Consider the following 13,938-nt stretch of genomic DNA (forward strand, 5'->3'; position numbering starts at 1 on the left):
CCTAGAAAATTAGATTCCTGCAACTACAAGAAGAAGGACTGCCTAGCTGAAAACCCCTGCAGCGGAAGACCAGAAGACGACAACTGCCTTGGCTCCAGAAACTCACCGGCCTGTCTCCTGCCTTCCAAAGATCCTGCTCCAGCGACGCCTTCCAAAGGGACCAGCGACCTCGACATCCTCTGAGGACTGCCCCTGCTTCGAAAAGACAAGAAACTCCCGAGGACAGCGGACCTGCTCCAAGAAAGGCTGCAACTTTGTTTCCAGCAGCCTTGAAAGAACCCTGCAAGCTCCCCGCAAGAAGCGTGAGACTTGCAACACTGCACCCGGCGACCCCGACTCGGCTGGTGGAGATCCAACACCTCAGGAGGGACCCCAGGACTACTCTGATACTGTGAGTACCAAAACCTGTCCCCCCTGAACCCCCACAGCGCCGCCTGCAGAGGGAATCCCGAGGCTTCCCCTGACCGCGACTCTTTGAATCCTAAGTCCCGACGCCTGGGAGAGACCCTGCACCCGCAGCCCCCAGGACCTGAAGGACCGGACTTTCACTGGAGAAGTGACCCCCAGGAGTCCCTCTCCCTTGCCCAAGTGGAGGTTTCCCCGAGGAACCCCCCCCCTTGCCTGCCTGCAGCGCTGAAGAGATCCCGAGATCTCTCATAGACTAACATTGCGAACCCGACGCTTGTTTCTACACTGCACCCGGCCGCCCCCGCGCCGCTGAGGGTGAAATTTCTGTGTGGGCTTGTGTCCCCCCCCGGTGCCCTACAAAACCCCCCTGGTCTGCCCTCCGAAGACGCGGGTACTTACCTGCAAGCAGACCGGAACCGGGGCACCCCCTTCTCTCCATTCTAGCCTATGTGTTTTGGGCACCACTTTGAACTCTGCACCTGACCGGCTCTGAGCTGCTGGTGTGGTGACTTTGGGGTTGCTCTGAACCCCCAACGGTGGGCTACCTTGGAACAAGAACTGAACCCTGTAAGTGTCTTACTTACCTGGTAAAACTAACAAAAACTTACCTCCCCCAGGAACTGTGAAAATTGCACTAAGTGTCCACTTTTAAAACAGCTATTTGTCAATAACTTGAAAAGTATACATGCAATTTTTATGATTTAAAGTTCCTAAAGTACTTACCTGCAATACCCTTCAAATGAGATATTACATGTAGAATTTGAACCTGTGGTTCTTAAAATAAACTAAGAAAAGATATTTTTCTATAACAAAACCTATTGGCTGGATTTGTCTCTGAGTGTGTGTACCTCATTTATTGTCTATGTGTATGTACAACAAATGCTTAACACTACTCCTTGGATAAGCCTACTGCTCGACCACACTACCACAAAATAGAGCATTAGTATTATCTCTTTTTACCACTATTTTACCTCTAAGGGGAACCCTTGGACTCTGTGCATGCTATTCCTTACTTTGAAATAGCACATACAGAGCCAACTTCCTACATACTGCCAATAGTTCTAAGTGATTTATGTGAAACTGCTTTTGCCGAGAGTCCCATTGCCCCTGAAGGCTGTGTTGATTGAGGTGTGCTCCCCACCCTACCATGGAGGCATCTGTAGTTATTACGTATTGAGGCACTGGGTCTTGAAAAGGCTGCCCTTGTTTTAAATTTAGATTGTTCCACCATTGAAGTGAGGTGTATGTTTGGCAGTCTATCAACACTAGATCTAGAAGTTGACCCTGTACCTGTGACCATTGTGATGCTAGGCACTGTTGTAAGGGCCGCATGTGCAATCTTGCGTTTGGGACAATGGCTATGCATGAGGACATCATGCCTAGGAGTTTCATTAAGATTTTGACTTTTATTCTTTGGTTTGGATACATCACGTGTATTACATTGTGAAATGCTTGTACTCTTTGTGGACTTGGAGTGGCAATCGCTTTTGCTGTGTCGATTGTTGCCCCTAAGTATTGCTGTGTCGGACACAGCTGAAGGTGTGACTGTGTAGGGTTTCTATGACGTACTTTGTGTGTTGTAAACACCGTTCTAGTGTGTTGGTTTTGATTAACCAATCGTCTAGGTACGGGAGCACATGTATTTGCTGCCTTCTGATATGCGCAGATACTACTGCCAGGCATTTTGTAAAAACTCTTGGGGCAGTTGTTATTCCGAATGGCAACACCTTGAATTGGTAATGTACCCCTTGGAATACAACTCTTAGGTACTTCCGGTGTGAAGGATGTATTGGTATATGGAAATATGCATCCTTTAGGTCTAGTGTTGTCATGTAGTTTTGTTTGAGCAGTGGGATTACGTCTTGTAATGTCACCATGTGAAAGTGGTCTGATTTGATGTAGGTATTTAATGTTCTGAGATCTAGTATAGGTCTCAGTGTTTTAACCTTTTTGGGTATGAGAAAGTAGAGAGTAAACTCCTGTTCCTTTCTGTTGAATTGGTACTAATTCTATTGCTTCTTTCTGTAGCAATGCCTGAACTTCTAGTCCTAGAAGATCTATATGTTGTTTTGACATAGTGTGTTTTCGGTGGGATGTTTGGAGGGAATTTGAGAAATTCTACGCAATAACCATGCTGGATAATTGCTAAGACCCAAGTGTCTGTTATTTCCTCCCAATGTTTGTAAAAACTGCTCAGTCTCCCCCCCACAGGTGTTATGTGTTGGGGATTTGTGACTTGGAAGTCACTGCTTGTTTTGAGGAGTTTTGGGACTTTGGAACTTCCCTCTATTCTTTTGGAATTGTCCCCTTCTATATTGTCCCCGAAAACTTCCCCGCTGATACTGGCTCTGGTAAGTGGGTCTTGTTTGCGAGGTTGTGGGTTCTGTGCTTTGTCCTCGAAACCCCCCTCTAAACTGTGTTTTTCTAAATGTGCCTCTGCTCTGTGGGGAGTAGAGTGCGCCCATGGCTTTGCCGTGTCAGTGTCTTAAGTTTTTCGATCGCAGTGTCCACCTCCGGCACAAACAACTGCTGTCCGTTGAATGGCATATTCAGCACAGCTTGATGTATTTCTGGTTTAAATCCTGATGTACGCAGCCATGCATGTCTCCTTATTGTTACTGCTGTGTTGACAGTTCTAGCAGCTGTGTCTGCAGAATTCCATTGCTGACCGTATCAGATTGTTGGAGATACTGTCCTACTACTTGCTGCGCTCTCTTTATAGAACATTTGCCCAAGGAGTTCCAAAAGTGTTGCATTTCGTCCCAATGGGCCCTATCGTATCTGGCCAACAAAGCCTGTGAATTGGCAATAAGCCACTGGTTTGCTGCCTGTGCCGCCACACTCTTGCCTGCTGTGTCGAATTTTCGACTTTCTTTATCTGGAGGTGGTGCATCTCCTGAACTATGTGAGTTCGCTCTTTTGCGCGCTGCCCCTACTACAACTGAGTCCGGTGTTAGCTGTTGTGTGATGTACACGGGGTCTGTTGGTGGCGGTTTATATTTTTTCTCCACTCTTGGAGTAATGGCCCTTCCTTTTACAGGCTCTTCAAATACTTGTTTGGAGTGTTTTAGCATTCCGGGTAGCATAGGAAGACTTTGATACTGGCTGTGTGTGGACGACAGTGTGTTAAAAAGAAAGTCGTCTTCAATGGGCTCAGCTTGCAGACTGACATTATGAAATGCCGCTGCTCTCGACACCACCTGTGCGTAGGCTGTACTATCTTCTGGTGGCGACGGTCTAGCTGGATAACATTCAGGGCTATTATCTGACACTGGTGCGTCATAAAGGTCCCATGCGTCAGGGTCATCTTGACTCATTCCTGTATGAGTTGGTGTAAGGAAATGCCTCCTTGGCATGGTTACCCCCTGACTTTTTGCCTTTGCTGATGCTATGTTTTGAATTGAAAGTGTGCTGAGGCCTGCTAACCAGGCCCCAGCACCAGTGTTCTTTCCCTAACCTGTACTTTTGATTCCACAATTGGCACACCCTGGCATCCAGATAAGTCCCTTGTAACTGGTACCTCTGGTACCAAGGGCCCTGATGCCAGGGAAGGTCTCTAAGGGCTGCAGCATGTATTATGCCACCCTAAGAGACCCCTCACTCAGCACAGACACACTGCTTACCAGCTTGTGTGTGCTAGTGAGAACAAAATGAGTAAGTCGACATGGCACTCCCCTCAGGGTGCAATGCCAGCCTCTCACTGCCTATGCAGTATAGGTAAGACACCCCTCTAGCAGGCCTTACAGCCCTAAGGCAGGGTGCACTATACCATAGGTGAGGGTACCAGTGCATGAGCACTGTGCCCCTACAGTGTCTAAGCAAAACCTTAGACATTGTAAGTGCAGGGTAGCCATAAGAGTATATGGTCTGGGAGTCTGTTTTACACGAACTCCACAGCACCATAATGGCTACACTGAAAACTGGGAAGTTTGGTATCAAACTTCTCAGCACAATAAATGCACACTGATGCCAGTGTACATTTTATTTTAAAATACACCACAGAGGGCACCTTAGAGGTGCCCCCTGAAACTTAACCGACTATCTGTGTAGGCTGACTGTTTCCAGCAGCCTGCCACACTAGAGACATGTTGCTGGCCCCATGAGGAGAGTGCCTTTGTCACTCTGAGGCCAGTAACAAAGCCTGCACTGGGTGGAGATGCTAACACCTCCCCCAGGCAGGAGCTGTAACACCTGGCGGTGAGCCTCAAAGGCTCACCCCTTTGTAACAGCCCAGCAGGGCACTCCAGCTTAGTGGAGTTGCCCGCCCCCTCCGGCCACGGCCCCCACTTTTGGCGGCAAGGCTGGAGGGAACAAAGAAAACAACAAGGAGTCACTGGCCAGTCAGTACAGCCCCTAAGGTGTCCTGAGCTGAGGTGACTAACTTTTAGAAATCCTCCATCTTGCAGATGGAGGATTCCCCCAATAGGATTAGGGATGTGACCCCCTCCCCTTGGGAGGAGGCACAAAGAGGGTGTACTCACCCTCAGGGCTAGTAGCCATTGGCTACTAACGCCCCAGACCTAAACACGCCCTTAAATTTAGTATTTAAGGGCTCTCCCTAAACCTAGAAACTAGATTCCTGCAACTACAAGAAGAAGGACTGCCTAGCTGAAAACCCCTGCAGACCTCATGCGGTGAGAGCCTTTGTGCTCTCTGAGGACAGAAACAAAGCCTGCTCTGGGTGGAGGTGCTTCACACCTCCCCCCTGCAGGAACTGTAACACCTAGCAGTGAGCTTCAAAGGCTCAAGCTTCGTGTTACAATGCCCCAGGGCACTCCAGCTAGTGGAGATGCCCGCCTCCTGGACCCAGCCCCCACTTTTGGCGGCAAGTCCAGGAGAGATAATGAGAAAAACAAGGAGTCGTCACTGGCCAGTCAGGACAGCCCCTAAGGTGTCCTGAGCTGAGGTGCCTATGACTTTTAGAAATCCTCCATCTTGAAGAAGGAGGATTCCCCCAATAGGGATAGGAATGTGACCCCCTCCCCTTGGGAGGAGGCACAAAGAGGGTGTACCCACCCTCAGGGCTAGTAGCCATTGGCTACTAACCCCCCAGACCTAAACACGCCCTTAAATTTAGTATTTAAGGGCTCTCCCTGAACCTAGAAACTAGATTCCTGCAACAACAAGGACTGCCTAGCTGAAAACCCCTGCAGTGGAAGACCAGAAGACAACCACTGCCTTGGCTCCAGAAACTCACCGGCCTGTCTCCTGCCTTCCAAAGAACTCTGCTCCAGCGACGCCTTCCAAAGGGACCAGCGACCTCTGAATCCTCTGAGGACTGCCCTGCTTCGACGACAAGAAACTCCCGAGGACAGCGGACCTGCTCCAAAAAGACTGCAACTTTATCCAAAGGAGCAGCTTTAAAGAACCCTGCAATCTCCCCGCAAGAAGCGTGAGACTTGCAACACTGCACCCGGCGACCCCGACTGGGCTGGTGGAGAACCAACACCTCAGGGAGGACCCCCGGACTACTCTACGACTGAGTACCAAAACCTGTCCCCCCTGAGCCCCCACAGCGCCGCCTGCAGAGGGAATCCCGAGGCTTCCCCTGACCGCGACTCTCTGAAACCTAAGTCCCGACGCCTGGAAAAGACCCTGCACCCGCAGCCCCCAGGACCTGAAGGACCGGACTTTCACTGGAGAAGTGACCCCCAGGAGTCCCTCTCCCTTGCCCAAGTGGAGGTTTCCCCGAGGAAGCCCCCCCTTGCCTGCCTGCAGCGCTGAAGAGATCCCTTGATCTCTCATTGACTTCCATTGCGAACCAGACGCTTGTTCTAACACTGCACCCGGCCGCCCCCGCGCCGCTGAGGGTGAAATTTCTGTGTGGGCTTGTGTCCCCCCCGGTGCCCTACAAAACCTCCCTGGTCTGCCCCCCGAAGACGCGGGTACTTACCTGCTGGCAGACTGGAACCGGGGCACCCCCTTCTCTCCATTGGAGCCTATGCGTTTTGGGCACCACTTTGAACTCTGCACCTGACCGGCCCGAGCTGCTGGTGTGGTAACTTTGGGGTTGCTCTGAACCCCCAACGGTGGGCTACCTTGGACCAAGAACTGAACCCTGTAAGTGTCTTACTTACCTGGTAAAACTAACAAATACTTACCTCCCCCCAGGAACTCTGAAAATTGCACTAAGTGTCCACTTTTAAAATAGCTATTTGTGAATAACTTGAAAAGTATACATGCAATTGAAATAATTCAAAGTTCCTAATGTACTTACCTGCAATACCTTTCAAACAAGATATTACATGTTAAATTTGAACCTGTGGTTCTTAAAATAAACTAAGAAAAGATATTTTTCTATACAAAACCTATTGGCTGGATTTGTCTCTGAGTGTGTGTACCTCATTTATTGTCTATGTGTATGTACAACAAATGCTTAACACTACTCCTTGGATAAGCCTACTGCTCGACCACACTACCACAAAATAGAGCATTAGTATTATCTCTTTTTACCACTATTTTACCTCTAAGGGGAACCCTTGGACTCTGTGCATGCTATTCCTTACTTTGAAATAGCACATACAGAGCCAACTTCCTACAGTTGGGGATTGCATCATTGGTGGAGTGGCTACCGGTGATGGTTGCGGAGAGCATTGTGGAGATGGTGGCGGGGTTACTTGTTTAGCCACCTTTGCCTGTGGCTGCTTGTCTTTTTCTTGGAAGGCAAGTTTGCGTTTCATTTTAATCGGAGGGAGAGTACTGATCTTCCCCGTTTCTTTTTGGATATGGAGCCTTCTTTGTGTATAGTCTGGCTCTTGTTTCCCATTCCTGTCCAAATCTATGTGTCTTCATTTGTGTGGACAGTCCTTGTTCCTCAGTGTAGGAACTTGTTTTCGGTTCCGAGGCCGGATGTTTTCGGTATCGAAACCTTTTCGGCTGCTTTTTTCGGTTCTGATGAAACCTTTACTTTCGGCGTCGTGGTCTCTCGGTGCCGACCCATTTCGGTGCCGCTATCTTCGCCACCAGCGTGCCCTTTTTCGGTGCCGATGATCGGTCACCTATTTTTCGGGTTAAGCCATGGCCTGTTGGCGGTGGCGTCCCCTGGGCTTTAGTGGTTTTTTCGTGAGTTTTGCGTTTCGACGTCTTACTCACGGTTTTCGGCGTTTCTCCAGGATCGATCTCATCCGAGTCCGATTCCTGGATGGAGAATGTTTCTTCCTCCTCCTCGAAACGCTCTTGTCCTGTCGGCGCCGACACCATTTGCAGTCTCCTTGCTCTTCGGTCTTAGTGTCTTCCTGGACCGAAACGCTCGACAGGCTTCACAAGTATCTTCCTTGTGTTCCGGCGACAAACACAAGTTACAGACCAGATGCTGATCTGTATATGGATACTTGTTATGGCATTTTGGGCAGAAGCGGAATGGGGTCCGTTCCATCAGCCTTGAAGAGACACGTGGCCGGGCCGACCAGGCCCCGACAGGGGAATCGAAAAAAAACCTGAAGGACCACCGAAGCTCTTCCAAAGTCGGTGTCGATCTGTTGTGACTAACCCGATACCGAACGCAAACAATACAGACGATTTTTCCGAGATTCTAACTAACTTTCTGACCCGAAACACGGAGCAAAAAGGAACACGTCCGAACCCGATGGCGGAAAAAAACACAATCTAAGATGGAGTCTACGCCAATGCGCAATGGAAGGAGTCCCTCGGTCTCGTGACTCGAAAAGACTTCTTCGAAGAAAAACAACTTTTAACACTCCGAGCCCAACACCGGATGGCGGGATGTGCACAGCATGTGTATCTGCAGCTACACATGCCATCGAACATACATACATATATATACATACACATACATATATATATAAAAAATTCAACATGGACTTCAGAGGAGCAGAGCAGACACCTGTGGTGGGGAAAAAGACCCCTATGGGAAGTTAAAACACAGCAAAAGAAAACTGACAAACACATACAAAGAAGTTGAAGCGCAATAGGCAAAACAAATTAAATAAATGAAAAATTATGCTGCGGCAACCTGCTGCCTTTAAGTGACATCAAGTTCCTCTTTAATGAGGCTCACATAATTTTAACTACCTTTGCGTCTTGTAAATGTTTTAGCCCAATAAATTTGAATTCTAATCGCAGTTTATAAAATGTTTCCAGGGATTGGAAAATTGTCTTTATGGGTTCTGGTTGTTAAGAACATGTTTCTTCCTTAAGGCATACACATATATAGCTGCTAAATTCAGGCCATCATATTTCAAAAAACAAAACAGGTTAGGGATAAGAGATCATTCTTGAAGAAAGTCCAATGATCTCCCCCCCCCTCAAGGGGCAATAACTAGGGCTGGAACATGTTGACCTCTGGTTTTGAGTCATAAGACACAGTAATAGCAGCATTATATGAACCTGTTTTTAACCTTGCCAAAAGCACTCATAATAAATAGATTAGAGAAACTCACAATTTTAATTAAAACTACGTTATAGTAAGTGATCCGCTTACAAATGGTGTTGAACCCACCCACAGTAGATGTAGTGGATGAGAATCCGATAAGCACACCATGTGTGGTACTTGTGGGTGAGGATGCTTTCGAAAACACTAAGATTCCAAAGCCCCACCATTAACCACCCATATCTTTGCAGGGGACAAACGATATAGAATAATATTCTCACCTTGATATGATCTATCTAGACTTTAAGATAACGAGTAAAAATGACCCCCCCCCCAAAAAAAAAGTCTGATTGACCACAAAAAAAAAAAATGCGCTATACAAATCAATTGTGCTGTGAACAAAGCAATCAAAATATTTAACAAAAGTGTTCACAAACAGGACAATTGGCTAAACAGATTGCAGCTCACCTTGGTCCAATGAGAAGTCCGACAAAGTTTATTTCTGGGTATTCGTCTTGTGGAATCATCACCTTGTCACTCACTCGCGTTGCTGGAGGTCTAAAAACAAAATATTTACAAAACCGCCTATATAATTTCTTCCTTTTTAAAATGTGATTCTGCCAAAACTGAGCACAGACCGGGATTCTTGTAACAAATTGAGTCTGGCTGACTAGGCCACTTTCCCCTCAAACCTCCAGGAGGTGCACATAGCAGACTTTTGCATAGCAGGCTCTTGAAAAAAAAAAAAAAATACTGCATTACATCATGCCACCAGGACTGGTCACTGCATTATTATAATCTTCCCAAAGCATATTTGGGAGATTGGGCTCTCTCTGTGGCAACAGCTAGGGAATGGAATAAACTTCCTCCCAATTACTTCAAGTTTCCTTTCCTAATGAAGTTTCAAACAGGCCTAAAAAGTATTTTCTTTGACAAAAAATATTCTGCACTACTTTCCCATCCAGGTTGCTGCTCTCCCCGAAACAATTCTTAGCTCTTAATTCTACAGAGTTCATATGTGAACCAGTCCTCAAGAAATCTACTCACCCCCTCCCTATGGCAACTACGATTTTACCAGGTTGAGGTACATTTAAGGACCTACTGGTCCATTCTGGCAAGTTGAACAAGTACAGGTGTTGTATTAACTCAAAGTGAAGCACAATAAAGATGCTTTAAAATCTTGTTATCTCATCTCAACACAATTGCTCCAAGTTCGGAGATAAAGGTCAAAGGTCAGTTTACTTCTGTGACTGTCAAGTTGCAGGTTTTTGTGAAGTAAACTGCCTGACCTGCAAAAGAATTAAAGGCTTAAGGGTGTCAGGTTTGTCATAACACACATTTAAACAGCTAATAAGTCAACTGTACAACCATTTCAAAATGTATTTCAGTAGTTGCAAAAGCCCATTCTTACCCGTGTGATTTAAAAAAATTCTATATGATGAAGACAAATCCGAACGCTACTTGGTGATGTACATATTATAAATGTTTTATGAAACCCACTTTTCACAGACTACTATTTATACACTGCGTAGTTTTATCAGTTAGGCTGCAAGTTGGTGGGAAAGTGTTTGGCCATTGCAATGGGAAGTTTCCTGTCTGTAAATGACAGTGCACTACCCACATCATGCTTTAGTTAATATATTTACTAAAAGTGAGCATTTAAACATGAACAGAGAAACACCCCTACCGTGATAGCAATACTATTAGTAAACTAAGTCCCCAGGGATCATGCATAACACCCTATATGTGGGCTATATTCTTAGTATACGCGGAGCAAATGTTTAGTCTATTTAATAAAACCAGCAAGTTTTTCTTGTACAGCGGAAACAGTGAACTCACATTTTAAGTTGCTCTCATATGGGAGAATGAAAAAGGCTGCTCTGTAAAATAGAATATTTGCCTAGAATCACACAATCGGAGACCAATTTATGGGTAGAGTACATTTTAGTTAGGCTGAGTGGATTATTCAAGTTATTCAATCGGGGGTCTAATAACTTTTTAGGTTGAGCACAGCAGCGCACAAGCACTGCTTTTCCGACGTGTTGGTATGTATCTCAGCTTTTAACAATACCCACTTCACTATCACTCGTTTGTGGGCTTTCCTTTTTAAAAATCCTTTGACACTGGTAAATGGTTTACATTTGTCCCTCCACGGGGAGGCTTTGTTACCACCTTGGCCATCGCCCCTTTAAATGCGAAGTGGACTTTTGCTGATAAGTTTGACTGCGAGCAAACTTTTTTCCTTTTATGTGTATCTTCACACTTATTGCCGAGCCTGGCATGGCGCTGTGAATTTTCTTGCTTATGTGAAACTTTTACTTTTCATTTTCAATTTGTGTGGCAAGAAGAGTCCGGTTAGGAGTTTACAAAGCTAATACCTCTAACTCGAGCAAATGCGAGACCCATTGCATTGCAAATGGGTGTTTATGTTTAAGGTTCACAGGTCATGAAAACTCACTGTCCTTCCTGACATTTGCTTTTTTTCCCCTCCAACTAGACCTGCTTTTTTTACTTTTTTTAATCCATGGTGGGTGAGAAGACTAATCATAAACTGTTGACATATTCTTACTTGTAATCTGCAGGCGGTTTGAAATCTGGATTAAGGGCCACCATTTCTGTGATCAGATTATGTCTTTCTTCCTCCAGTTTTTTCCGTGTTCGAAACTCACGAGTATTCAATCGTTTCCCCTCGCTATTGTAGATTGGCTCTGGAGATGGAGACCTGTAGAAAACAACATGGTATTTACTACTCACTTGTTTGACGGTTGCATTAAGCCACCTCTCCCCGCATACCAATGAAGACAATGACAGAGGAGCTCAAACTCATGCTACAATACCCTGCCTGAACAACTGATATATTTAAGCCCAGCAGCGTAGTGGAAAAAAGAATCTGCCGGGGCATGTTCAATCCTAAGTAGGTGATAATTTGAAAATCGCTTAACTGTCACAGTAGAAACAGTTTAAACTGACCTAATGTATAGGCATACTGATAAAAATCAACAGTGCATCAAGATAAGGAATGCATTTCCCCATCACAGCTGATTCAGAGAATTGAAAAAACATAATGGATTAATTTAATTAAAAAATAGAAAAACAATTTAAGGAGCTGGCACTCTGCAATTGCAGCAATGTTGCACCATCCCAAAAATGATGACCAAGAACTTCAGCTCGGCTATCCTCTCCTCCACTGTGACAGCAGCATCGGTATCGAAGGTTCAACTTGCTCTCAAAACCAGGGGTAGGAACTTGTTTTAAAGGAAGAGGTTAAGTACTGTAAACCTTCCAGGCAAAACCCTTGGCTGCCCCCACATTCTAGACACCAAGTGCAGAGGGGAGCAACTGCTTTCGAAACAGGATCAAATGTTCATTGTTTCGTTACTATGAAAAGTTAACAGCTAAAAGTAAAACAATGGTCAGTTGAGTTACCACAGTCATTTTGCGGTAAGAAAAATAAAATGATTAGAACACTGCTAAAATTGACAAGTTAAAGAAACGTTTTGACATTCAGGGTAATTTGACCAAGCTGCAAGAATGGAAGAGGTTACCCACATCAGGTTATCAAATAACATCCTGAAAGATTATGGAACCTACATCCTCTTTTGGGCTAAATAACCTTTTGCTGGCTGGAGAGGAAGTGTTATCTGGGTTCACATCAATTCAACAAAAGGAAGAAAAGTAAAGTTTGATTATGTTGGTTGAGAATTACACTTTACATGTTCAATGTTTAAACCAAAGCCTCAACAGCGGTAATCAAAACCTATGTTTATATCCCTAGTGTCTTTGGTGTGACCTCTACCACCATCTACATACCTTCCAACAATTAAAATACAAAGTGAAGGAGGAAGTGGTTAATGTTTTAAATGAAAGAGAAAAAAAAAAAAAGTGCTTGTGTGACATTCCCCAACCACTACAGCATAGTAGTATTTAAAATGATGTCCTCTGACATGGTTCTACCAACCAGGAGAAATTGTTGCATAAAAAAAGAAAAAAAAAAACGGTAAGCCATCAATCTTTTTCGTCTGATTGCAGGTCGGGATGTCATCACACCCACTAGTTATCCCAGATTTAAATCTGCAAATTCTGAATGTTTTCTGACGTACAGTAATAGGGAGAATGCATCATGTTAAACAATGCCTCCAATTCACAGGACTTTTGCTGAGAAATCCAAGCCACTTTTATCCTGGGACAACCCACCAATGGAAATAACTAAACTGCCAAATTCACCCAGTAACCTAGAAACAGTAATGGAAATGCATATGTTAAAACAGACGCTAGCACACATAGGGGAAAAATGCATCATAATATTGAGTTTATATTGACACAAATTGTTACATATCTTACTAAGAAGAGTAAGCACTCAAGAAAACATTTGAAGTTAAAATGAATTCCACCCTAGCTTAAAATGGCAAACTGAACTGAAGTGCATCAGCACTGGTATTTTTAGAAACTACACTTTGAAATGTGTGTTATTAACTTAAAGGCTAAACTCAATAGGCACTCAACCACTTCAAAAACTTAACAGAATCTGTCCTATTTGGCTGTACCAAATCTGACAAGACACTATGGAGGCTGTTTTCAGCAATACACTTTAGAGTCAAATATCAATTCATTAGCATCTGCTGTTTTCTTCCACTAGGGATAATCAAAGGCAATACAGCTTACTGAATGTCTAGGGTTTTGACCACTAATCTTTGTGTATTTTTAAAGTATAGTAAACAACCCTGGGAACAAAACGGAGACCAGACTATAGACAAACACAAAAAGGACCCTCTTAAATAAAAGTTGTAATTCTCAAAACATGGCTATTTACAAGTCTATAAAGACTGTACGGGTCTACTTTTTCCAACACGAGTATGCAAAGGACTTCTAGTTTACACTGCTTGAGAGGAAGGTGACAGACAAGGTTTCATTTATTAATGCACGTCGCACACTGAAGATATTTAACCAAACATCGGTTACACATTTCTGAATTTTTTTACCAAATTTAAGCCACTAATTTTGCTAATATGGGTAACATTAAATGTCTTCCTCAGTCAAAAAAAAGTTCTGATTCAACTATCAAGAGTTAAGTAGTAATAAAAGGGAGGGAAATCACAATAAACAGCTACAAGTTTAAGAAAGCCAAGTGAAACCAAGTTGCACAATAATTACCTCAAAACTCTTAATATATTTAGGACAGCACCCCAAATGACAAATTATAA

At 44.6% G+C, this 13,938-nt stretch overlaps 1 protein-coding gene across 4 annotated transcripts in view; it reads right to left on the bottom strand.

Annotated features, from left to right (window-relative positions):
- Window positions 1-13,938, bottom strand: part of SF1 (splicing factor 1) — a 183,723-nt gene that overhangs the window by 154,746 nt on the left and 15,039 nt on the right. For all 4 annotated transcript variants that reach the window (XM_069208007.1, XM_069208010.1, XM_069208008.1 and 1 more), the window contains exons 4-5: window positions 11,307-11,459; window positions 9,206-9,295 (exon numbers count right to left, since the gene is read on the bottom strand). In XM_069208007.1, the coding sequence (XP_069064108.1) occupies window positions 9,206-9,295; window positions 11,307-11,459 (243 nt within the window). The remainder of the gene's footprint in view (window positions 1-9,205; window positions 9,296-11,306; window positions 11,460-13,938) is intronic.

This window comes from Pleurodeles waltl, chromosome 9 (assembly GCF_031143425.1).
Source record: "Pleurodeles waltl isolate 20211129_DDA chromosome 9, aPleWal1.hap1.20221129, whole genome shotgun sequence".
NCBI lineage: Eukaryota > Metazoa > Chordata > Amphibia > Caudata > Salamandridae > Pleurodeles > Pleurodeles waltl.